Source organism: Schistocerca cancellata, chromosome 7 (genome assembly GCF_023864275.1).
Source record: "Schistocerca cancellata isolate TAMUIC-IGC-003103 chromosome 7, iqSchCanc2.1, whole genome shotgun sequence".
In the NCBI taxonomy this organism is placed as follows: domain Eukaryota; kingdom Metazoa; phylum Arthropoda; class Insecta; order Orthoptera; family Acrididae; genus Schistocerca; species Schistocerca cancellata.
Window position 1 is genome coordinate 290170626 of NC_064632.1, and position 27290 is coordinate 290197915.

Below are 27290 nucleotides of genomic sequence, written 5' to 3' on the forward strand. Positions count from 1 at the left end.
ATAACAGCTCGACAACAGTCAGGGTGATTTCCAGCTGCTTAGGAACAGCAACTAACTCATTCCACCCCCGACAACAGGAATCACTCGATCAAATGTTTGAATGGAGTGAAAATAAGACTCGTTAGAAACTACGGAACGGATTTTTCTCCGAATTTTCATAGCCAAAGGAAGAATGGCAAATGAACAAATGGGGTATCAATTTGACAAGTGAAGACCTAGTTTTGCAAAAACTTAAATTACTTGAACGTAATCAGAGTAAATTAGAGGAAGTTAGTGATTTGAGTAAAAACTGGAACTTTTCACGAACAGCTGCTGCTAGTTATATAAAGGAAATGTCGAATAGTTCAGTCACAGCATACCTGTACAGTGAAACATTTCTGCGATCTTTTGCGGTACAGTATACCCTCTTCACGATATTAGAACATCAATCGATATTTAAATATATTTCATGCATTCTGCAAAAAAAGTAAAATAAAATAAAATAAAATAAAAAAATAAAGAAACATGAAACTCAGAAGTGGAACTCTGAGCTTAACCAGACTGAATCTCAATTTCAGTCACAAACCCAGTCCAAATAAATCAACATGGATACAGCACCTTCAGAGACAAATTACCCCACTGGGTCAAATCCCACGGTTGAAAAACCGCAAGTGGTCTAATCGGATTCCGGGGAGACCACAGAATTGTGCATGGAGGTAAATCGGAGTACCTCAAAACCCCGTAATAACAAAATGAAACCAAAATCTATGATTTGGCTAATGACATTTAATCTAAATTCTCTCTTAAAAATGGGAAAACTAAAAAACATCCTGGACAAATCCAGAGAACGTAAAATCAAAATTATTGCATTTCTGGAATCACGATATACAGATGAAAATCCTTTTGATTCAGTAGGATACAGGATATACAAAGGAAAACCTAGAAAACGAGCCATTGCAAATTGTCCAGAATTTGGAACTGGATTTATAGTAGATACATCAATACATGATTCAGTCACGACTTTCAAATCTTACTCGTGTCGGCTCTCCACGATGAAAATAAAATCAGCTAATAAGATATACACCCTAATCAACGCACATGCACCAACTAATATCACTAACAAAAACAAAGTAAAAGAAGTAGAAGAATTCTGGAACCAATTAGATAATATTCTCCAAAAAATCCCAAATAATAATGTCAAAATCCTTATGGGCGATTTCCATGCACAAATCAGTAAAGAAAAGAAATATCGATATTGGGTAGATAAATGGTCAGGGCATACACAGACCAACCGGAATGGCATGCGACTCATTGAAATTTGCAAAAACCACGACCTATTTTTCAAATCAACATTTTTCAAGAAAAGAGCCTCGAAAACGAAAACTTGGATCTCACCTAATCCATTACTAGGTGAATATCAGTTGGATCATGTAATGATCTCCCGCGCAAATACAGTAGAACTCATGAAACTTAAAATCCTTAATGGACTAGACCTAGATTCCAACCATTACCCAACAAAATTCACCCTAGATGTCATTCCAGAAAAAAGAAAATTCACTAATAAATGTTCACACCGTCATTTGAAAACACAAAATTTATGACTGACATCAAAGATGCACCTTCGTGTGATCTCAAAATTGGTAATAACTACATCTCACGAGTAAAAGACTTTAAATATTTAGGTGAATGGATTGCAGAAAATTGTAATGAAATAAATCTGTCAGATCAAGAGTCCAGAAAATGGAGACGGCGTTTCAGTTAACAAAAAACATTTACAACAAAAAGAGTCTCTCGTGGAACTGCAAAATACGACACTACACAACAGTAATTAAACCCGAAGCTCTCTACGCATCTGAGACACTAAACCTTCAACACAGAACACTAAAAGAGGAATTAAAAGTGAAAGAACGTAAAATAACGAGGAAAATCCTAGGACCAAGAACTAAAGATGGTGTGCATTATCCAAAATCCAATGCAGAAATATATAAAAATATCTCCAAAATAACAGACACAATACGCATGAGAAGAATCCAGTTCATGGGGCATTTAGAAAGAATGGGCTCAAACAGGTTACCGCACAAAATCCATACATTTTTAAAGAACAAAACTACAAGACTGAACTAGTACAAACACAAGGAAAAAGACCTGGGAGAATTAGGTTCGCCAAATCTATTTGATAGAAATGAAATCAGAAAAATCACAAACACACGGGGTTTTGCGGAAGAAGAGAGATAAACTAACCGACATACGTGGTCTACTCAAAGAAAGCTAGCCCATTCGTTGTTTATGAATGAATACTGGGCGAAAAGGAAGGCCAACAAATGTTGATTACACGTGGTCCTAAGTGATCCATCCGCGAATAAGAAGAAGAAAGAAACATGAAACCGAAAGAAATAAAAACTGTCAAATGTTTTATGGCATAATTATTCTAAAAGTAGGAAATAAAGTAGTGAAACACTTGTGCTTTCCAATTATCCTCGAAATCATACGATGCCAATTGAGAATTTCATCTTTATTATTTAACATAGAATCTTGACATTTTAAAAAGTAGTACTGGATATTTGTCTGATGGAATTTCAAACACAAGGAATCCCTTGAGTGCGAGGTCGCAAAATGCCAATCATGTTTCGGCGTTAGACGCCCCACATATTGTCTATCACGCAACCACAGTATCGGCTGCTAATGGCAGCAGGGGGCGACACTGGAGGTATCCAATGGTGAGCACAACATGGGGCCACGGAGCGCAGTTGTACTACTTAGTCGACGAGTGACTCACAACAGTGTTATTGCATTATATCTACAGCAACAGTTTCCGAAGTTAACATTTCGTGAGAAAGGAATCCAAGGAATTTCACAGGGTGAGAAAGACGCGACAGATGAAATATCAACGTTACTGCAACGTGAGTCACTGGAATGTATGGTGTCGTATACACTCGAATGTGCCGGCAATATACACTCCTGGAAATGGAAAAAAGAACACATTGACACCGGTGTGTCAGACCCACCATACTTGCTCCGGACACTGCGAGAGGGCTGTACAAGCAATGATCACACGCACGGCACAGCGGACACACCAGGAACCGCGGTGTTGGCCGTCGAATGGCGCTAGCTGCGCAGCATTTGTGCACCGCCGCCGTCAGTGTCAGCCAGTTTGCCGTGGCATACGGAGCTCCATCGCAGTCTTTAACACTGGTAGCATGCCGCGACAGCGTGGACGTGAACCGTATGTGCAGTTGACGGACTTTGAGCGAGGGCGTATAGTGGGCATGCGGGAGGCCGGATGGACGTACCGCCGAATTGCTCAACACGTGGGGCGTGAGGTCTCCACAGTACATCGATGTTGTCGCCAGTGGTCGGTGGAAGGTGCACGTGCCCGCCGACCTGGGACCGGACCGCAGCGACGCACGGATGCACGCCAAGACCGTAGGATCCTACGCAGTGCCGTAGGGGACCGCACCGCCACTTCCCAGCAAATTAGGGACACTGTTGCTCCTGGGGTATCGGCGAGGACCATTCGCAACCGTCTCCATGAAGCTGGGCTACGGTCCCGCACACCGTTAGGCCGTCTTCCGCTCACGCCCCAACATCGTGCAGCCCGCCTCCGGTGGTGTCGCGACAGGCGCGAATGGAGGGACGAATGGAGACGTGTCGTCTTCAGCGATGAGAGACGCTTCTGCCTTGGTGCCAATGATGGTCGTATGCGTGTTTGGCGCCGTGCAGGTGAGCACCACAATCAGGACTGCATACGACCGAGGCACACAGGGCCAACACCCGGCATCATGGTGTGGGGAGCGATCTCCTACACTGGCCGTACACCACTGGTGATCGTCGAGGGGACACTGAATAGTGCACGGTACATCCAAACCGTCATCGAACCCATCGTTCTACCATTCCTAGACCGGCAAGGGAACTTGCTGTTCCAACAGTACAATGCACGTCCGCATGTATCCCGTGCCACCCAACGTGCTCTAGAAGGTGTAAGTCAACTACCCTGGCCAGCAAGATCTCCGGATCTGTCCCCCATTGAGCATGTTTGGGACTGGATGAAGCGTCGTCTCACGTGGTCTGCACGTCCAGCACGAACGCTGGTCCAACTGAGGCGCCAGGTGGAAATGGCATGGCTAGCCGTTCCACAGGACTACATCCAGCATCTCTACGATCGTCTCCATGGGAGAATAGCAGCCTGCATTGCTGCGAAAGGTGGATATACACTGTACTAGTGCCGACATTGTGCATGCTCTGTTGCCTGTTCTTATGTGCCTGTGGTTCTGTCAGTGTGATCATGTGATGTATCTGACCCCAGGAATGTGTCAATAAAGTTTCCCCTTCCTGGGACAATGAATTCACGGTGTTCTTATTTCAATTTCCAGGAGTGTATATGAGGAATACAACGATGATCATACATGCATAACAAGTGAAAGTGTTATTGAAAGAGGTGTCAAGCCATGTAGTTCATCATCCTTGGTGGACAGGGAGGCACAAATCCTGTCTCCAGTGGACCGTAGTAAAGGACAACCGTTGTCCAATGAGCGGGTACTAAATATAGTGATGTAAATGGAAAGTCATCCGCAACATAGTTAAAAATAAATAAATAAATAAAATAAAAATAATTATGAACAGATTCCGAATAAAGCCGCAGAAACATGACCGTGTAGTGCGTAAGAGAAACTGTGGATTTTCAGCGGAGGAGAAAGCACACTTGTTACAAAAACTGTTGTTTGTGCGTTTCAAAGATGCTCGATAAAATCTGCAGGACGTGCATGATTGTTACCTACGACGTTACGCACATAAAACAGCGCGCACCATAGATTCCAGTGATTTCATGGGAAGCAGTGGATGATTGCACAACTTCACAAAGTACTACCGAATTGGAAGACGTAAGATAACAAAACTGTAAACAAAGCCTAATCGTAACGATGCACAGAAAACTGTGGAATCGACCCGAAAATTTGCAGACGAGATAAACAAACTTATCCTATAGTTCAGTAAGGAATTTATTTTCTACTCTGAGCAATCGGGATTTCAAGAGGAAATGTATATCAAAAGAAGCCCCGAAATTAGACAAACCAAGAGAATTGTAGCAAAAACAACTGCCATCAACGCCTTAAGGTATTATCATACAATTAATCTAGGATGTAAGTTGCCTGGAAGGTTATTTATTGTACTGAGAAAAGTTAGAGGTGCTCTGTACTCTACGATTCTTTCTCGTGTGCTTGATCTTGCAAGGGCAGTAAGTAATATCTACGCCACAGCAATCAAGAGTAGGAAAATGGGCGTCAGAGAATTACAACCATGATATGAGCGTTGCTTTTAGCCAACAGCTGTTACAAATAACTTGCTTTTGCTTGATTCCTGGTCTGAGTACAAAACTGATATTGCTTTCGAACGAAATTTCCCTCCTGAAAAGAGTGTGGTGTTGTAATTCATACTACCTGGAATCACTGGACAAATTTAGTCGCTGGGTATTCGTTATTTCCATGCCTATAAAACTCAATATCGCTCTATCTGCAACTTCGCCAAAAAGAATAATCAGTTTCACGACAATTTGCATGACAGGCTGCTTAACATTCGGTTGCGTGCCTTCACATTCCATCAGTTCTTATCACCCCGTTACACCAATACGATTCTATATACATTCTTTGAAAGTGTGTTCCTAGCTGAACGTCCTGCACAGTTTGTAACTTCCAAGAAGCTCGCCTTCGATCTTGATGGTGCAAACCTTTGTTATCACTGTGGTGAGCAAGGATTCATTCAGTGTCCAAGGTGCAAGTTGATGATTTATTTGGAACATCTCTTGATTGTCAATGATGTCCATTTTCTGAAGTATAATACAGGATGACATATATCGAACGACATGAAAAAAAGTAAATTAGTTACAAACTACGGAGTACACACTTTATTCAACTTGTAAATGTCACTACAGATATTCGGATTTAGGTTATTACATATTCGATATGCCTGCCATCATTGGCGATGACGTGGCGCAGATGAATAGGAAATTCAGCATGACACGCTGAAGTGTCGTAATATCGATGCTGTCGATGATCTCCTGAATGGCTATTTTCAGTTCAGCAATGGTTTTGAGGTTTTTGTTGTGCACCTTGTCTTTAATATACCCCTACAAAACGGAGTCGCATGTGTTCAGAGAGGAGAATATTTCGACCAATCGAGGACCATAACATCAAAAACTATCCTGTTTCGATGGGGTCGAGGTAGTCTTGCATGAACCACATGTTGTCGAAATCACGGTCACTTTGGATGATGAGGACGAAATCATCTTCCAAAACTTTCACGTACAGTTCGGCAGTCACCATGCCATCAAGTAATAACGCACCGATTATTCCGTGACTGAACATTTCACACCACACAGTGACCCGCTGATGATGAAGAGACTTCTCAGTCGTGAAATGCGGATTCCCCGCCTCCCAAATGCGCCAATTTTCCTTATTGACGAACCCATCCAACCGCAGAGGTCTTGGTCGCTGTAGACAATAGTGTTGGCGAAACACAACCGCTGTTCCATGGCCCTATGGCTTAATGGCTGATGGGTTTGAATTTTGTATGAGAAGAGTTACAGGTCTTCTACAATATTTTGTAGCAGTGTCTCCCAGGTGATACCCACCTGTTGTGGACCTCGTCTGATCGATTTCCTGGGTCTGGTATGAGACACAGCGCGTGTCTTCTCGATGTTTTCAGACGTTTTCACCCGTTTTAGACGACCGTCATTACCAACACTGTCATCACGAACAACACCCTATCTATCAAAACTTGTGAATCAAATTGTTGATTGCTAACACACTTGAAATGGTCTTCTCCAGCTTGAAGTCGGTCGCAAATTTCTTTTGAGCCGCAGTTGGACTGTTATTGTTCTCATAGTAAGCCTTTATAAACGCTATACGCTCAAGCACGCTTTGTTGTTGTTATGGTCTTCAGTCCTGAGACTGGTTTGTTGCAGCTCTCCATGCTACTCTATCCTGTGCAAGCTGCTTCATCTCCCAGTAACTACTGCAACCTACATCATTCTGAATCTGCTTAGTGTATTCATCTCTTGGTCTGCCTCTACGATTTTTACCCTCCACGCTGCCCTCCAGTACTAAATTGGTGATCCCTTGATGCCTCAGAACATGTCCTACCAACCGATCCCTTCTTCTGGTCAAGTTGTGCCACAAACTTCTCTTCTCCCCAATCCTATTCAATACTTCATTAGTTATGTGATCTACCCATCTAATCTTCAGCATTCTTCTGTAGCACCACATTTCGAAAGCTTCTATTCTCTTCTTGTCCAAACTATTTATCGTCCATGTTTCACTTCCACACATGGCTACACTCCATACAAATACTTTCAGAAACGACTTCCTGACACTTAACTCTATACTCGATGTTAACAAATTTCTCTTCTTCAGAAACGCTTTCCTTGCCATTGCCAGTCTACATTTTATATCCTCTCTACTTCGACCATCATCAGTTATTTTGCTCCCCAAATAGCAGAACTCCTTTACTACTTTAAGTGTCTCATTTCCTAATCTAATTCCCTCAGCATCACCCGACTTAATTCGACTACATTCCATTATCCTCGTTTTGCTTTTGTTGATGTTCATCTTATATCCTCCTTTCAAGACACTGTCCATTCCATTCAACTGCTCTTCCAAGTCCTTTGCTGTCTCTGACAGAATTACAATGTCAACGGCGAACCTCAAAGTTTTTATTTCTTCTCCATGGATTTTAATACCTACTCCGAATTTTTCTTTTGTTTCCTTTACTGCTTGCTCAATACACAGATTGAATAACATCGGGGAGAGGCTACAACCCTGTTTTACTCCCTTCCCAACCACTGCTTCCCTTTCATGTCCCTCGACTCTTATAACTGCCATCTGGTTTCTGTACAAATTGTAAATAGCCTTTCGCTCCCTGTATTTTACCCCTGCCACCTTTAGAATTTGAAAGAGAGTATTCCAGTCAACATTGTCAAAATCTTTCTCTAAGTCTACAAATGCTAGAAACATAGGTTTGCCTTTCCTTAATCTTTCTTCTAAGGTAAGTCGTAGGGTCAGTATTGCCTCACGTGTTCCAGTATTTCTACGGAATCCAAACTGATTTTCCCCGAGGTCGGCTTCTATTAGTTTTTCCATTCGTCTGTAAAGAATTCGTGTTAGTATTTTGCAGCTGTGGCTTATTAAACTGATTGTTCGGTAGTTTTCACATCTGTCAACACCTGCTTTCTTTGGGATTGGAATTATTATATTCTTCTTGAAGTCTGAGGGTATTTCGCCTGTTTCATACATCTTGCTCACCAGATGGTAGAGTTTAGTCAGGACTGGCTCTCCCAAGGCCGTCAGTAGTTCCAATGGAATGTTGTCTACTCCGGGAGCCTTGTTTCGACTCAGGTCTTTCAGTGCTCTGTCAAACTCTTCACGCAGTATCGTATCTCCAGTTTCATCTTCATCTAGATCCTCTTCCATTTCCATAATATTGTCCTCAAGTACATCGCCCTAGTATAGACCCTCTATATACTCTTTCCACCTTTCTGCTTTCCCTTCTTTTCTGAGAACTGGGTTTCCATCTGAGCTCTTGATGTTCATACAAGTGGTTCTCTTATCTCGAAAGGTCTCTTTAATTTTCCTGTAGGCAGTATCTATCTTACCCCTAGTGAGATAACCCTCTACATTCTTATATTTGTTCTCTAGCCATCCCTGCTTAGCCATTCTGCACTTTCTGTCGATCTCATTTTTGAGACGTTTGTATTCCTTTTTGCCTGCTTCATTTACTGCATTTTTATATTTTCTCCTTTCATCAATTAAATTCAATATTTCTTCTGTTACCCAAGGATTTCTACTAGCCCTCGTCTTTTTGCCTATTTGATCCTCTGCTGCCTTCACTACTTTATCGCTCAAAGCTACCCATTCTTCTTCTACTGTATTTATTTCCCCCATTCCTGTGAATTGTTCCCTTATGCTCTCCCTGAAACTGTGTACAACCTCTGGTTCTTTCAGTTTATCCAGGTCCCAACTCCTTAAATTCCCACCTTTTTGTAGTTTCTTCAGTTTTAATCTACAGGTCATAACCAATAGATTGTGGTCAGAGTCCACATCTGCCCCTGGAAATGTCTTACAATTTAAAACCTCGTTCCTAAATCTCTGTCTTACGATTATATAATCTATCTGATACCTTTTAGTATCTCCAGGGTTCTTCCATGTATACAACTCAAGCACGCTGTACCGTGATATTTTCACATTCCAACGGCCGACAACAACAAGGTGCGTGCATTAGACCATACTAATTCTGATCATGCTTTGCGGCCAGCCGTGCAGTTTCAACGTCCTATCGCAAATAGTTCAGAAGGTATGTCGATTTTGTGTCATACAGTTCAGTAATTGTCACCCTGTATGTATATTCAATAGAAAGTTGATCTCTGCACCTTCCGGACACTCGTATCCTGTCACCCTCCTAATGGACGTGGTGAGTCATTAGCAGATAAATGTTTTCCTGTCATAAATGTTAACACAATACTTTAAAATTTGCCTTACTAAAATTGAATTTACGACCTCGCACTCAAGGGGTTTCTTGTCAGTTATCACATTACATCACTAATGCATGACCAACTCAGTTGCTGTGCATGATTTCTAGAATCAGACGCGCGTAAACGTTTGTTTGATGTGTTTCATTTCTTAATTTTAGACAAATAATTTCACAAAACATGTGACCGTTTTCGTTTCGTTAAATACGTATTTCTAATTTTTGAAACATAATTTCAGGAAATATGAGCGCTCCTAAAATACTACTAAAAATATTTAAAAAAGGCTGTCAAGACAGCAAAAATATTCTATTTTGAAAACGATCACTTGTTTACATCTTTGTCTGATCCTCCTCACACCGTTACATACTCTGTAAAAGGAGTAACATGAAAGCTACGAGCACGCACTAAGGTAAACACAACAGTAGAAAATTATATGTAGCTGCAGTACAAGTAAAAGAATAGATACCCTTGTTGACTGCTGGAGATGGTAGCATGGAGCACTAACTGCTCCTGGTTGATGTGAAGAGCAACTGCTCCATGACGTGCAGATAACGTGACATGAATGTTGCAGGCATTGGAGAGGCTTTCGCGGCAGGCAAGATTGGTAGCCTGATCGCGGTGGAGGGAGGTCACTCGATCGACTCCAGCCTGGGCATTCTGCGCGTCTACCAAGAGCTGGGAGTCCGCTACCTGACGCTGACGCACTCCTGCAACACACCATGGTGAGTGCATCAACAAAGAAGTCGCTAACGACTCGTCCTGGTACATTTTCAGAAGATCGATTCTCTTCGATGCGAGGAAGCTAGCTTGATCCTCTTTGAACTGAACGTAATGGTATAAACGGCGATGGACCAAAGACCAAGGGCAGTGCAGAGCCTGCACTAAGACGCAGCATAGCCCAGCAATCTTTTAAAATCAATTAGGAGGCAAGGGAGGGAGGCCATGTGACTGCCTCTCATACTTTCCTGCAAAGACAAACTTCTGAAATACATTCTTTTGAGTTTTAGCTCTCCTATAGGGCAGATGGTTCAGGCCACCTCCCGGTGCTCTCTTGTATTTCTGTAAACTGCACCCCTCTCTTGTAACATGCGTCTGACCTTGTCTCTACTATTCAGTTTTCGCTTCTGCAACACCACTGTCACTTTTTAACATCTATTAACTTTCGGCCGCCTACCTTGTTTATTAGTCAGTTACTTGTCCCATATATCGTTTGAATGATTCTTTTATCAAACAATGTGGAACGAGTCAGTTTACAGGATATGTGTTAATATTAATGAACACATGCAACTACACATTTTTTACTGGCCAGTAGTTTATAAGTAGAAATTATTCAATGGAATGTAATTAGCTGTCGAGGAAAAATGCTTTTAACTTAGATTTAAAACTTGCTTTGATTCCTGTCAGACATTTTATGTTACTGGACAAATCAAAAATTTTCTTTGCTGCATTTTGCTTGAATTCCTTTCTGGGCCATTGACAGCTTTAACGATGGGTAATGAAGGTCATTTTTCCCTACAATGCTATAAGTGTTTACATCACCGTTCCTCTCAAATTGTGATGGGTTATTTACGACGAATTCCTGTAAGGAATATATGTATAGAGACGGTGCAGTTAAAATGCCTAGTTCCCATAAGAGGTACCTACACCAAATATTGTTCTTACTGTTCGCATTTGTACAATCAATATCTTATTTCTATGAGATGAGTTACCACAGAAAGCCTTTATTGAGTGGAAATCTGCGAAATAAGCGAGGAGATGAGCAGTTATACGAAGAGCGAAAGCGGCTGAACTTAACTGTTTGAGCTCAGTAATATGATTCTTCCAGTTCAAGCTTTAATCAATCTGTGTGCATTCTACCTTCCTTACTGACTCATGTTCCACATCATTTGTTGGAATAACAATTTGTCGTAAAGAACTGAATTTAGGGTGTTGTTTTTTTTTTCAAAATTGAAGGAGAGTCTATTTTCAAAGAGTCACTTAATAATTCTTTGGAGAACATTATTGCCTATGGTGTAAAAATATCCATCCTGGAAGGTTGCGTTGTGACCCAAATCTGGAGTAAACTTTTCTTTAAATGTACGACTTTAAATCAACCCTGACAAATCACACCTTCCATGCCGCGCACATCCAGCAATCGGACCGTCCCGTAAAGTTAAGTTAATATAAAATTTAAAATTTGTACAAGACTCCTAAACAGCACGCTAAAAGCACTCCCATGTTATCGCTCTGTATTAAAGCACGCTGATATCCGGGAGGTCGATGTGAGCACTCTTGCAGCTTAAAGGGATATATTCATTTAAATTAAGATTCAGAGATAGGGATGGAAACAACAAATGTAGACTTTGAAGGGCTCTGTGATACAGCTGAACAGCAGTACCTCTTACTGTGGTTTGTCAGAGGCTTAGTGAGCATATTGGTGAATTGCATGTGGGGCACCTACACCTGTATGAAATTCGATCAACTTTTACACTTTTTTTATAGAGGTGGAGCCCCTCCACGCCCACACCGGCACGATGACCAACTCAATTGGTCTACTGCCATCTCTGCATAAGGGTTAGTTTTCACTAAAGTGAGGTGTCGCACGATGTGGATACTGCGATGTTTGCGTACCTCTGGTTAAGGTTAACCATTAATACGCGCTCATCTGGAGATAGATTGGGTCGAAGTAGAACGAAGGGTAGCGGTTTGAAGGGCAGAGGAAAAGAAGTGCCAAGGCAAGAGCCACGGGGAAAAAAAGCCTCTGCGATAGTTAGATCGGGTAGTAAGAGCAGTAGCGGATGTCTTGCTGCCTGCGATAGGTCGTGCAAGGGTAGGCTTTGTTAGTAGTGGGTATCATGCATGTCCATACCTTTGACGTTGTGCGGTTGTATTGCTCGGAGGCTGCCGCTGGGTGCCGGTGTAGACCTCTCGTTCAGCGTCAGCAACCTGCAACAGTTAGTTTTACTGTCGTTTTTGTGTCCGATAGGTCATATATCGGATGCACAGGGTAGGGTGATGTTGGCGAATTGTTTATGCGTTAGTGGGCGAGCTCGTCGGTTTCCTTGCTGTGGCCTGTTGGTCGGCTCTAATAGCAGCTGGTAATTACCAGTCATGTTACTGATATGCAGGGGCTTGCCGACGTTTGTCGCTTGTTGGTGTATCTTAGTTTACCATAGGAGGCTATGCCTTTGCTAGTAGTGTCTTTGTCCGCTTGGGCTTCCGCCTATGGTTGTGATCGTAGTTTCCCAGAGTGAGGATGAAAGGATTGTTAGAGTGTCTCGAGTTCCTGTATAGTCGTGTGGCGTGTTTTTTGAATACTTCCTTGAGGGTTTCAAGGCGGCATTCATTGTGAAGATCCACGGTGCGTGTGTAGCGTGGAGCGTTGCTAATGATTCGTAGCACTTTGTTCTGTATGATCTGCAGGCGGCGCAGTCGTGTAGGAGCTGCATATCCCCAGACGGGAGCTGCGTACGTCACAGAGATCTAATCAGTGTCATGTATATTGACCTCGACACCCTCCTACTCAGTGTACTTTCCCTGTTGAGCATTGGGTAGAGCTGTTTGAGCCTGGCGTGCGCCCTGTTGGCAACGTACTCGTTGTGGTTCCCCCCCCCCCCCCCCCCCATGTAAGTTTCCCGTCCAGCCAGACACCTAGATCTGACTTTCTCTCGGAAACGTACTGGGCATGTATGAAGTGCTATCAGTCTACTGTGTTGATGTTTGCGCAGTAGTTTCGGTCTACGTGCGAACAGAACTGCTTCGTACTTGTCGACGTTTACTTTAATAGGCCATCGCTCCAACCAAGGCTCAGCTGTAAACTTCACAACCTAAATAAATTTCTAATGGGTCCTGAGACAGGGTAGTCTATCATCCCCCCTCCTCGTTTGAAGTGCTTGCGCCGAGCGGGATTTGCCGAGCGGTCTTGGCGCTGCAGTCATGGGAATGTGCGGCTGGTCCCGGCGGAGGTTCGAGTCCTCCCTCGGGTATGGGTGTGTGTGTTTGTCCTTAGGATAATTTAGGGTAACTAGTGTGTAAGCTTAGGGACTGATGACCTTAGCAGTTAAGTCCCATAATATTTCGCACACATTTGAACATTTTTTACGTGCTAGCAACTGAACCGTTTGTTAGAAAGATAGACACTGCGCTACCGGGCTTCCTTCTTGCAGGACTCAAGACAGTGATACACTCTTCTCTGAGTGATATATGTTCAGTAAGAAACAGACAGTACGGGATGGATATGATAAAGAAGGCCACGATTGCTTACGAATGGGACAGTGGGGCCAGGCTGACCTTATAAAAATCCAAGCTGAGTAAAACCGCAAACCTATTACAAAACGTCTGCATCTACCTGCATACCCCGGAAGCTACTATGCGGTCCATGCAGGCAGGTACTAGTCGTTTCCTTTTCTGTTCCAATCGTGAATAGAGCGAGGGAAAGACGACTGTCTATATACCTCCGAAAGAGCCCTAATTTCTCTTGTATCACTTTCGTGGTCCTTATGCGAAATGAACATTAGCGGCACTACCGTCGTTCTGCAGTTATAACCCTTCTACCTCTCCGGCTAATTACGCTTTGCTATATGACCGCGTACCTGAACTCCCTAATCTGTGGGGGAAAGGCATCTACTCCGAAGAGTAATGCAAAACTGTGAGAAGTAGATGAAGTTATAACCGAATCGCCACTGCTCAGTATTTTAGCAAGGACGATTAGCCACCAAGTTCGGTTAACTTTATATATTTTTATTACGTAAACTAATTTTTAACAAACAGTAGTTACTGGAAAATTTAGAAAAAAGGTTTCCAAAGTACGTCATTAATGAAAATAATCAACGGTCGCCAGTTCCTCCGCGGAAGAAGAATAATTTAATTGAAACTGAACTTCATACTCGTAAGCAATTTTACGTAAGAATAGTTATTGGCGTCATAACGTAGGAACAGTACGTAACGCACCCATTCAAGTACTTCATACCAGACATGTTGAAACGTCCCCTTAGAACAATTGTACATGACTGTGCTTAATCTGACACACAATATTTTTAGCGCAACGCAATCTGACTTTCAAAAATCCCTACAAAAGACTGGCCCTGACTAAAATTAACCTATACCTTTCACAAATCACTTACCTCACAAAAATCTTCATTACTCGAACTACTGCAATGCAGCGAGCGCCACTACTGCCAGCTAAATAAAAAATTCAAACTACGGAAGGCACTAACTACTGATAGGCATAGTTAGCAAATGAAAGATTTTAATAGAGAACAAACAATGTATTTACCTTAATAGTCATAATATATATAGCAGTTCATGCACAAATTTCAAATCTCCGCCATTTCTCTCCCCACATCCATCACTGCTGGCGGCTCACCTCCAACTGCGCAACGCTACGCGCTGTTCACATCCAGCTGCCGCTGCCCAACACTACAATGGCAGACAATAATGCAAACTAGCCACAGACTGCACACAGCACAGCCAGTGATTTTCATACAGAGAGCGTTACGTGGCGGCGGCGTTACCAATATAAGAACCTAAACAGCCTACTTACAATGTCACAGTAGTCAAATAATAATCCAACAGCAAACACATACAACATATTATATTAATTTTCAAAGATCAATTAAAGTAAGATTGTTTACTGGCTGCGGACAGAAACTTTGTATTACGTTACTCGCCGTAATACTGGGTGTCGTAATCGTAGCAAGCATAAGATTGAGTTTACTCACTGGTAAGGACTGTTACTTACCTATCAGTTACTCTGATATATCTCTGTAATAAAAGTTATAAATTATGCCACAAGCTATAAATTAGAACTGTACTTTTGAAATTGAAAATCAATGTCCAAGTTACGTAAAGTTTTACTACCAATTTTTTATTATGAAAGTTACTCTATTTTTAGCAAATAAATTAATACTGGCTTTTGCATCATTCTATTTCTGATATTATTCATCCTATAGCCAAAGATTTCATTACTACGTAATTGTCCAAAAGTTGTAAAGATTATGTTTTGATAATCTAATAAATTAACGTTCACGTCATTTTCAGTTCATTTTCTGATTATTTCGGTTACCACATAGCTATAGGATAGATACTGCTTGGATGAAAATTATTTACGTTTGGAAACAAGGCATTTCCAGAAGTCACCAGATGGTGTAATACACTACCGGCCATTAAAATTGCTACACCACGAAGATGACGTGCTACAGACGCGAAATTTAACCGACAGGAAGAAGATGCTGTGATACGCAAATGATTAGCCTTTCAGAGCATTCACACGAGGTTGGCGCCTGTGGCGACACCTGCAACGTACTGACATGAGGAACGTTTCCAACCGATTTCTCATACACAAACAGCAGTTGACCGGCGTTGCCTGGTGAAACGTTGTTGTGATGCCTCGTGCAAGGAGGAGAAATGCGTACCATCGCGTTTCCGACTTTGAAAAAGGTCGGATTGCAGCCTATCGCGATTGTGGTTTATCGTATCGCGACATTGCCGCTCGCGTTGGACGAGATCCAATGACTGTTAGTAGAATATGGAACCGGTGGGTTCAAGAGGGTAACACGGAACGCCGTGCTGGATCCCAACGGCCTCGTATCAATAGCAGTTCAGTGACAGGCATCTTATCCGCATGGCTGTAACGGATCGTGCAGCGACGTCTCGGTCCCTGAGTCAAGAGATGGGGACGTTTGCAAGACATCAACCATCTGCATGAACAGTTCGACGACATTTGCAGCAGCATGGACTATCAGCTCGGAGACCATGGCTGCGGTTACCCTTGACGCTGCATCACAGACAGGAGCGCCTGTGATGGTGTACTCAACGACGAACCTGGGTGCACGGATGGCAAAACGTCATTTTTTCGGATGAATCCAGGTTCCGTTTACAGCGTCATGATCGTCGCATCCGTATTTGGCGACATACCATTGAACGCACATTGGAAGCGTGTATTCGTCATCCTCTTACTGGCGCATCATCGAGCGTGATGGTACGGGATGCCATTGGTTACACGTCTCGGTCACCTCTTGTTCGCATTGACGGCACTTTGAACAGTAAACGCTACATTTCAGATGTGTTATGACCCGTGGCTCTACCCTTCATTCGATCCCTGCGAAACCCTACATTTCAGCAGGGTAATGCACGACCGCATGTTGCAGATCCTGTACGGGCCTTTCTGGATACAGAAAATATTCGACTGCTACCCTGTCCAGCGCATTCTCCAGATCTCTGACCAGAAACGTTTGACTGATGTCCTGGCCAGCACATTCTCCAGATCTCTCACCAATTGAAAACGTCTGGTCAATGGTGGCCGAGCAACTGGCTCGTAACAATACGCCAGTCACTACTCTTGATGAACTGTGGTATCGTGTTGAAGCTGCATGCGCAGCTGTACATGAACACGCCATCCAAGCTCTGTTTGACTCAATGCCCAGGCGTATCAAGGCCGTTATTACGGCCAGAGGTGGTTGTTCTGGTTACTGATTTCTCAGGATCTATGCACCCAAATTGCTTGAAAATGTAATCACATGTCAGTTCTAGTATAATATATTTGTCCAATGAATACCCGTTTATCATCTGCATTTCTTCTTGGTGTAGCAATTTTAATGGGCGGTAGTGTAGTTTCGTGGTTTCTTGAAAGTTTCTGTGGCAGTCGAAGAAAATGTGATTAATATCTTCCTCATTGTCGCATTCACATGGAGAAAATGTAACTCTGTTGAGGCAGTAGAGTGACTGTAGGAGTGTGCAAGATAACTTAGGGAAAATTTCTAGTTGGTGTGAGAATGGCAACCTACCTTAAATGTACAAAAATGTAAGTTAATGTCGATGAGTAGGAAAAACAATAGTGTAATTCTCGAATCCAGCACTAGTAGTGTGTTGTTGGAGACAGTCACATCTATAAAGTATCCTGGCCTAACAATGTTATTTAAGCATTAAAATTTCAACTACGCTGGTCATCGTATTACACTTCTAGTTTTAAAAAGTCCAGATCTTACTTCACTTAATGATGTCGTCGGTTTGTCGAGTGGCTTCATTTAGCCGTAAAATAGGGCATAGTTGATCTTCCTGCCATACCATAGCCAATAACAAGAGCCCACAGTACTCATGATGTTATGTGAATTACTCTTGCTGCATTTGTACTGTGAGCAATGAATGCCATAGCTTTCACTTATTAAACATACGCCAAACCAACCATTTCAGTTTCCACTGCTCGGCATTTCGGAAACAGACATTTTATCTCTGGCCTTGTGACAGCCACACCGGCGAATACACACAAACAACGACAATAATCGCCTCCTCACGACTCCAAACTTCTACTTTTTGGCGCCCTCGCACGTCCAGCGATAATGCATTTACAATTTATTACATTCTCTGACATTACCATTTCCCTGTCTAGGCCAGCGTGTCTGCTTACAAATGTTATCATTCTATGCATATTTTCTTTCTTAAATAACAAATAGCATTTGGAACTTGACAACATATTTACAAGAGAAATATTCAGCACAACTAACATAACAAACTTTGCAAAACACCTAGAAAATCTATGACCATCCACAGAGTTGTGCTGTTACACAGTCAGCATCAAAAGCCTGTCCTCTAAATTTTCTCAATAGTCTCTTGCGAAAGGGACGTCGACTTCCCTCCAGGAATTCCCATTTGAGTTCAAGAAGCATCTCCAAATATTGGCGTGCTGATGGAAAATACCGGTAATAAATCTAGAAGCACCCCTCTGAATTGCTTCGATGTCTTCCTTCAATATTACCTGGTGGGGATTCCAAAGACTCCAGCAGTATTCAAGAATGGGTCACACCATTGTTCTATATGCGGTCTCCTCCATACGTGAGGTACACCTTTCCTAAAATTCTCCAAACAAACCAAAGTCGTCCAGTCGGCCTCCCTACCACCGTCTTTACGTGATCGTTCCATTTCATACCATTTTGCAATGTTACGCCGGGATATTCTATAGATGTGACTGTCTCAAACAACACACTACTAGTATTGGATTCGAAAATTATACTATTGTTTTTCCTACTCATCAACATTAACTTACATTTTTGTACATTTAAGGCAAGCTGCCATTCACACACCAACTAGAAATTTTCCCTAAGTCATCTTGCACACTCCTACGGTCACTCTACTACCTCAACAGAATTACAATTTCTCCATGAGAATGCGACAGTGAGCAAGATATTAATCACATTTTCTTCGACTGCCACAGAAGCTTTCAAGAAACCACGAAACTACTACGCATCTGGTGACTTCTGGAAATGCCTTGTTTACAAACATGAAAACACTTTTACCAAGATAAGACAAAGGTCTATAAGCTCCTATATGATTTAATGACATAGGGTCAAACAAGAGTATAGAAAGAGTTTTTTTACGATGTAATGTGTTATTTAGATAGTTTACTTAAGTTCAGTTTAAATGGATGTCAACGATAATTGTTGTTCTTATTGTATGAGGCTGGTTGTACGGGCGACTGTCAAAAGCCCATAATAATTTTTTTTAAGAAAATGACACACCTCACCCTGCACCACAGCACCATGAGCAAAGAACCGTAGATTGCTGCTCACATTATCCGGCAGATAATTTATGTACTGAAAATAACCAGGGTCTTGTCACACTTCCCAGAAGCACTTCTGGCGATACCCTTGTCTCTTGTGAGCACTCGCCGTCGAGAACAACATACTGGATTCTATTAATGAATAAGTCTTCCAGTCATTCACATACCTCGGAACAGAATCAGTAATCCCCGGTCTTCGTTACCAGCATGCAGTGGGGCATCGTGTCAAACGCTTTCACCGAGCGAGGTGGCCCAGTGGTTGGCACACTGAGCTCGCGTTCGGGAGGACGATGGACGATGGTTTTAACCCGCGACCGGCCATCCTGATTTAGGTCTTCTATCATTTCCCCAAATCGCTTCAGGCAAACGCCGGGATGATTCATTTTAAGGGCGCGGCCGAATACCTACCCTATCCTTTCCTACTCCGACGGGACCGATGACCTCGCCGTTTGGTCCCATCCTCCAAAATCAGCCAATCAACCAAACAAACTCTTTTCGAAAGTCTATGAATATGGCAGCTGCCTATTGACCTTCATCTATGATTCGCAGGATATCCTCCGAGAAAAGGGGTATCTGAGTTTCGCACGAGCGATGCTTTCGGAATGCGTGCTGATTTGTGGACAGAAAATTTTCCGTCTCAAACTCAGAATATGTTCAAGAATTTTAAGGATACTGGTCCGTAACTTTGGGGGTCTATTCTTTTAATCTTTTTCCATACAGGAGTCACCGGCGCTTCTTTACAGTCTCTTGTGACTTTGTGCTAGGCGAGAGATTTATAATAAAATCAGACTAAGAAGGCGTAAGAATACAGAGTCTCGCGGCGGTAACCCTGAATAAAAAGTTATCGGGTTTCCAACCACGTCGGGTAATTAAAAGTATACGAGCTTTCGGTCAAGCACTCCTTGGCCATTTTCAAGTGGTATGACTGCCAGTGGGCTGCTAGCACTCTCCTTATATAAACTACCAGCTGGCTGTGACGTCACTGGTGCCTGCGGCATCGCCATATACGGACTTATGTTGACTCGGCGATCGATGCACCCGCTTCAACCGCGCGATCGCTGGATCCCACGCCGTTCTGAACTGCAGGCCACCGTCTCTGCTTAGGGTGTCTCGGTGATTTTAACTTCAATAAATCTTTTAATTACACAATCCCAGAAGCCGAGTGTGCAAGCCACCACAGATGCTTCGTCAAATTTTATCCGGTGTCCGTTTTATAAAGCATGCAGAACTGAAGCAGATTTATGGAGATATTGTAGGCGATAAAACCTCTCATGTTCCTTCCTGCGTTGTTCCACAGCGCGTACTGTTAGTCCGATGTACGACTGGCCGCAGTCGCAAAGTATCTTGAAAACCCCCGGTGTTCTGAGACCTGCTGCGTCTTTAACTGGCCTCAGTAATTGACGCATTTTTACCGGAGGTCTGAAGATCGATTTGCTCCCGTCAGTGTTGTTTTTGTGAGTCTTGCTTGAAATCATTTTATTTATTTGATCGACGCTATAGCCGCTGTTCCTGAAGACCTTGCTAGGTTCCTCAGCCCATGGGGCGGATTATCAGTGTCTGATATCATTATCGCACGACCCACCAATGTTTGTAGAACAGTGTGCGTCTGTGCCGTGTGATGGTGGCTGATGGCGTGCAAGTTCAGAAAGGTGTGGATGGGTTCTCCATAGCCACTGTGGCAAGGCTTTTATTTCTTTTACAAAGGACGAGAACTTCGAGGAAGGACACTGCATCATCTTTTTTTTATTTTTTTATTTTATTTTCTTCCTCCATGATAAACTGGATGTTACTGTTAATGCCGTTGAGGTGTTCGAAGAACTCGTCAAGTTTTACAACTCTGTGGGCCACATTACGAACGTGTCTTCAACGTATCTAAAGAAATGGCCTCGTCTCTAAGACAATATCCTCCAGTTCTCCATGAAGAGGTCTGCAACAGATGAAGCTAACCCCGAAAAAACTGAACATGCTTTAGATAACGTACACCGGATACAATCTGATGAAACATCCGTCATGACTTGCACACGCAGCCTGTGGAATTGTTTAATTAGAGATGCCATTGAAATAAAAGTCACTAACAACACCCTAAATAGATATGATGGCCTGCAGTTCACCACCGCGTGGGTTCAGCAACAGCGCGGTCGAAGCGGGTGCATCGAAAGGTGAGTCAAGATAAGCACGAGTATGGCGAGGCCAAGGGAACCAGTGACGTCACAGCCGACAGCTGGTGTATGTAAGGGGCGTACCAGTAGCCCACTGGTAGTCATACCACCTGCTAATGGCCAAGGAGTGATTGGCCGAATGCTCGCGTAATTTTAATTACTTGAAGCGGCTGGAACCCGAAAACTTTTTATTCAAGCTAAGTAAATGGCCTTTTCAGTAGAGTGCTACCTGTAAAACCGAACTGGTCTTCAATTTCGACACTTTCTCCTCTACGCCAGGGACCCCAACTGCTACGTCCTCCATTCAGGTGTGTGTGCGAAGGTCAAACGACGGTATGTTTGTACGATCCACTTCCATGAATTGTTTTTAAATGCAAAATTTAAAGCTTCCCTTTCGCTATCTTCTATTGCCACACCAGACTGGTCAGAGTGTGACTGGATAGAAGCCTCTAACCCGCTTAGCAATTTTTCGTGAAAACAGAATTTTTTCGGGTTCGCTGCACGATCTCCTAATGGGTAGGCCAGAAGGAGGAGATTCTGTCATAAACTAGCATATTAAGATAAAGGAAGGTAGATCACTTAGGATGGCTTTACGAAAACGTCACTACAGGATACAGATGGCTTTCTTCGTCAAGACTTACGCCCTAGCTGCGTTACAACATACCGCATGCATTACATCCATCACCGAAAGTAATATACCGAACCATTGTAGCATCGGCAGCATGGACATTCTGAAAACGTAACAGTTTCAAAAGACCATGTTTTCAAAGTTCGAGATCACGGCGTCAGCTCTTTAGCAATTGGATTTAGTTCACCCAATCCCAAAGTACACTGCAAAACAGTCTATAACATCAGAATGTACAAAATTCAAACAGATGAAGAATACAGCATTAACAAACAGTTACTTTTAATGTCAGAACCACACAGTTTAGTTGACATTAAGTCTGGACTTAATTAGGTCCACCAATACCATTTAAAGAATTTCGTAATATCCAATTTCTGCAAGTTATAAAGATCTCACACTGGATTTCCTAGAGCACACAGGTATCTTGAAATTCCTGATAGATAAGAGGCAACAGTTGCTTTAAAAATACATAACACCTAGCTTCCTACAAACCAATGTAGCCACAGCTACGATGTTCTAACTAAATCACTCGTGACAAAGTAAGAAATTGATAAAATGAGTATATCAGATGCCCCAGTTTGGGATAAATGTCAGGCGATAGCTGTTCGCACATATCGGCACATTTATTTACTTGGTGGAATCAGTTTCTGGTTTGGAACTGGATGAGGTAAAAATTGGCATTCACTATCATAAAATTACGTAGAAGCTGAAGACACCTTACTATAATATAGGACACAGTCTCCTATGGCAATAAACAATGGAGAGTCCTCCACACTGGGGCATTTGTAGCCTGTACCTAAAAGATAATACATGGAAATTTAGGGAAATAACTCGATTACGTCAGCCAGACGCAATGAAGAGTTTCTAAATAGCGAAGGAATGACTGTAGATCAAAAGGTCCTTAGCTTGCCACTACTGCATTAGACTTAGTGGAGTTCAGACATAATACAGGAATGAGCTATTCAAAAGGCCTAAGGCAATTACTGTTAGATGCCCAAGATACAGCATGACTTCTGAAAGAACAGATTATCACCTGCAGCCGTTAAACTGCTGACAGCATGAAACAAAATTGGAAATAATGAATATTTCAGTTGATGATATTTCCAAAGATGTTACTGTCACAAGATTCTGACAAAATATGGAGAACAATAGTATACAAAATGTTAGTTTGGAGAAGATGCTCCAGTTAAAAAAAATGTAACATTTGTTCATCACGAGCGTTTCATATTGATGAATCTGATTAAGATGAAGATGAAACACACCTCCAGTGAGTTCCCTTTATCAAAGATGTGTAATCATTAAGAGTCCGCAGCTCGTGGTCGTGCGGTAATGTTCTCGCTTCCCACGCCCGGGCTCCCGGGTTCGATTCCCGGCGGGGTCAGGGATTTTCTCTGCCTCGTGATGACTGGGTGTTGTGTGATGTCCTTAGGTTAAATAGATTTAAGTAGTTCTAAGTTCTAGGGGACTGATGACCATAGCTGTTAAGTCCCATAGTGCTCAGAGCCATTTGAACCATTTGATCATTAAGAGCCGTTGTTTTTCAGTAGTCTCTTTCCCTTAAAATAATTTCATTTCTGAGAACATGTATCAGTATATTTCCTGAACACCTTCTCTCTGATCATATATTCCTCCCCCTCCCTCTGACCATATCCATCTCCTCATCTCTCTTTCCACCTCCACCTCCCCTTCTTCCTTTTCCATCTGCCCACTAACACTCTACTGCCTCATACATCTCCCCCTCCATCCTTCTCTCTGTCCTTTTTCTCCTCCCACTTGCTCTGTCCATCACCTCATCTATCCATCTCAAGCTGTCCCCACTGTGCTCTTCAGCACATGTAGCCCCTGCAGTGGAGTTCAATGAAGCAGACCAAAACTACATCCACAACACACCTGTCTGCAGGGAAGACTCACATCAGGGGCTTGAAAATCGTTTATTTGTCCCTGGCATTCAAGCCACCATTCAACACATGTTGATAATAAAATGTAAGTCTAGTGTGACTAGGGCCTCCTGTCGGGTAGACCATTCGCCAGGTGCAAGTCTTTTGATTTGAAGCCACTTCGGTGACTTTACGTCGACCGGGCTGAAATGATGTTGATTAGGACAACACAACACCCAGTCCCTGAGTGGAGAAAATCTCCGACCCAGTGGCGAATCACACCCGGGCCCTTTGGATTGACATTCTAGCCTGCTGACCACTCAGCTAACGGGGACGGACAGGCTGATACTACTTCAACACAAAACATGTGTCATTTAGGGTAGTCTCTATGTTGGGACCCAGAAAACCATTTCTTGTCCCTGACAAGTTGCCTACTCTGCAATGCAGATTGATTTGGCTACCCTACACTGTACGCACACAACATGCATATTGTGCAGGGCAGCCTGTTCACCAGGAGGTGGAAGAAAACATGCTCTTGCCTGTATCTCCATTCCAAATGGAGCTAGGAGGTTATAAACTGCATGTGGGGCCTATTGTTTCTGTGCCAAATTTGTTTGAAATTGATCCACGGGTTTGGGAATAGATCCTGGGCATACAAACAAAAACTCTCCCTTATATATATATATATATATATATATATATATATATATATATATATATATGTGTGTGTATATATATATATATATATATATATATATATATATATATATGGTGAGAAAGCTAACGTTACCGCTGGATATATTTCGTAAACCACATCAAATACTGACGAACCGATTCCACAGACCGAACGTGAGGAGAGGGGCTAGTGTAATTGTTTAAAACAAATCATACAAAAATGCACGGAAGTATGTTTTTTAACACAAACCTACGTTTTTCTAAATGGAACCACGTTAGTTTTGTTAGCACATCTGAACATATAAACAAATACGTAATCAGTGCCGTTTGTTGCATTGTAAAATGTTAATTACATCCGGAGATATTGTAAAGTTGACGTTTGAAACCTCCGACGTTCAGTTGCGTATTGTAACAAACACGGGCCACGGTCGGCGAGCAGCATCTGCAGGGACATGTTTACGATGACGACCGTGTTTACGAGTGTGGCTGTAATGCACTGTTGTGGTTTGGTCTAGCTGTCGCAGTGTCCGCATGTAGCGCTTGCTGCTATTGTTATTCTGCATTCGTCTCCGCACGCAGACCAACTGTAGTACACCGTGTTACCAGACGTCTGTGATAGTGTAGTGTTGTAGGAACTGTGACCACGGTTATTCGAACTCTGAAAAGGCGGAGATGATACTCATCTATGGCGAGTGTCGACGAAATGCAGCAGAAGCCTGCAGGGTGTATGCAGAACGGTACCCGGACAGAGAGCATCCAACGTGCCGCACATTGCAAAACATCTACCGCCAACTGTATGCAACAGGTATGGTCGTAGCACGCAAACGGGTACGTAACAGGCCCGTCACAGGAGAAGCGGGTGCAGTTGGTGTGTTAGCTGCCGTTGCCATGAACCCACACATGAGTACACGGGACATTGCGAGAGCCGGTGGACTGAGTCAAAGTAGTGTCATGCGCATACTGCATCGTCACCGCTTTCACCCGTTTCATGTGTCGCTACATCAGCAATTACATGGTGATGACTTTAATCATCGAGTGCAATTCTGTCAATGGGCATTAACAGAGAATGCGTTGCAGTTCTACCTGTTTACAGCGGGTTTCACAAACCACGGGACAGTGAATCTACGGAACATGCATTACTGGTCCGTGGACAATCCTCGCTGGCTCAGACAGGTAGAGCGACAGCGACCGTGGACTGTAAATGTATGGTGCGGAATCATTGGCGACCACCTCATTGGTCCTCACTTCATTGCAGGGGCCCAAACACCTGCAACATACATTGCGTTTCTACAGAATGATCTGCCAACGTTGCTCGAAAATGTCCCACTGGCAACGCGTCGACGTATGTGGTATCAGCATGATGGTGCACCTGCACATTCTGCAATTAACACCAGGCTGACCCTTGACGCCGGCCGATGTGGCCATGCGGTTGAAGGCGCTTCAGTCTGAAACCGCGTGACCGCTACGGTCGCAGGTTCGAATCCTGCCCCGGGCATGGATGTGTGTGATGTCCTTAGGTTAGTTAGGTTTAATTAGTTCTAAGTTCTAGGCGACTGATGACCTCAGAAGTTAAGTCGCATAGTGCTCAGAGCCAATTGAACCATTTTTTTTGACCCTTGACAGGATGTTCGACGGGCGTTTCATAGGACGTGGAGGACGCATAAATTGGCGAGCCCATTCTCCTGATCTTACACCTCTGGACTTCTTTCTGTGGGGTACGTTAAAGGAGAATGTGTACCGTGATGTGCCTACAACCCCAGAGGATATGAGACAACGTATTGTGGCAGCCTGCGGCGACATTACACCAGATGTACTGCGGCGTGTACGACATTCATTACGCCAGAGATTGCAATTGTGTGCAGCAAATAATGGCCACCACATTGAACATCTATTGGCCTGACATGTCGGGACACACTTTATTCCACTCCGTAATTGAAAACGGAAACCACGTGTGTACGTGCACCTCACCCCTCATGGTGATGTACTTGTGCGTCAGTGAAAAAGACCAATAAAAAGGTGTTAGCATGTGGACGTAATGTGCTGTTCCAGTCTCTTCTGTACCTAAGGTCCATCACCGTTCCCTTTGGATCCCTACGTAATTCGGTGCTCTCCGATACACACGATCGAACAGCGGAGGAGTGGTACTCAAGAGTCAACTTTAGGTTACAATATCTCTAGATGTAATTAACATTTTACAATGCAACAAACGGCACCGATTACGTATTTGTTTATATGTTCAGATATGCTAACAAAACTAACGGGGTTCCATTTAAAAAAACGTAGGTTTGTGTTAAAAAACATACTTCCGTGCATTTTTTTATGGTTTGTATTAACCAATTACACTAGCCCCTCTCCTCATGTTCAGTCTGTGGAATCGATTCGTCAGTATTTGATGTGGTTTACGAAATATATCCAGCGGTAATGTTAGGTCACTCACACTATATATATATATATATATCGTTTATATATATATATATATATATATATATATATATATAAATGATTTTCAAGCCCCTGATGTGAGTCTTCCCTGCAGACAGGTGTGTTGTGGCTGTAGTTTCGGCCTGCTTCATTGAACTCCACTGCAGGGGCTACATGTGCTGAAGAGCACAGCTGGGGACAGCTTGAGATAGATAGATGAGGTGATGCACAGAGCAAGTGGGAAGAGGAAAAGGACAGAGAGAAGGATGGAGGGGGAGATGTATGAGGCAGTAGAGTGTTAGTGGGCAGATGGAAAAGGAAGAAGGGGAGGTGGAGGTGGAAAGAGAGATGAGGAGATGGATATGGTCAGAGGGAGGCGGAGGAATATATGATCAGAGAAAAGGTGTTCAGGAAGTATACAAATACCAGGGCAGGAGGGATGAAGAGAAATAGAAAATGAGGACGAGATAAGTAGAGTTGATAAGATGAGGTGGACAGACAGAAGGAG

The 27290-nt window shown here is 43.0% G+C and overlaps 1 protein-coding gene across 1 annotated transcript in view; it reads left to right on the top strand.

Moving 5' to 3' along the window:
* LOC126092249 (dipeptidase 1-like) overlaps positions 1 to 27290 on the top strand; it is a 310126-nt gene that overhangs the window by 100430 nt on the left and 182406 nt on the right. The window contains exon 5 of the mRNA XM_049907759.1: positions 10065 to 10215. Coding sequence (XP_049763716.1) covers positions 10065 to 10215 — 151 coding nt within the window. The remainder of the gene's footprint in view (positions 1 to 10064; positions 10216 to 27290) is intronic.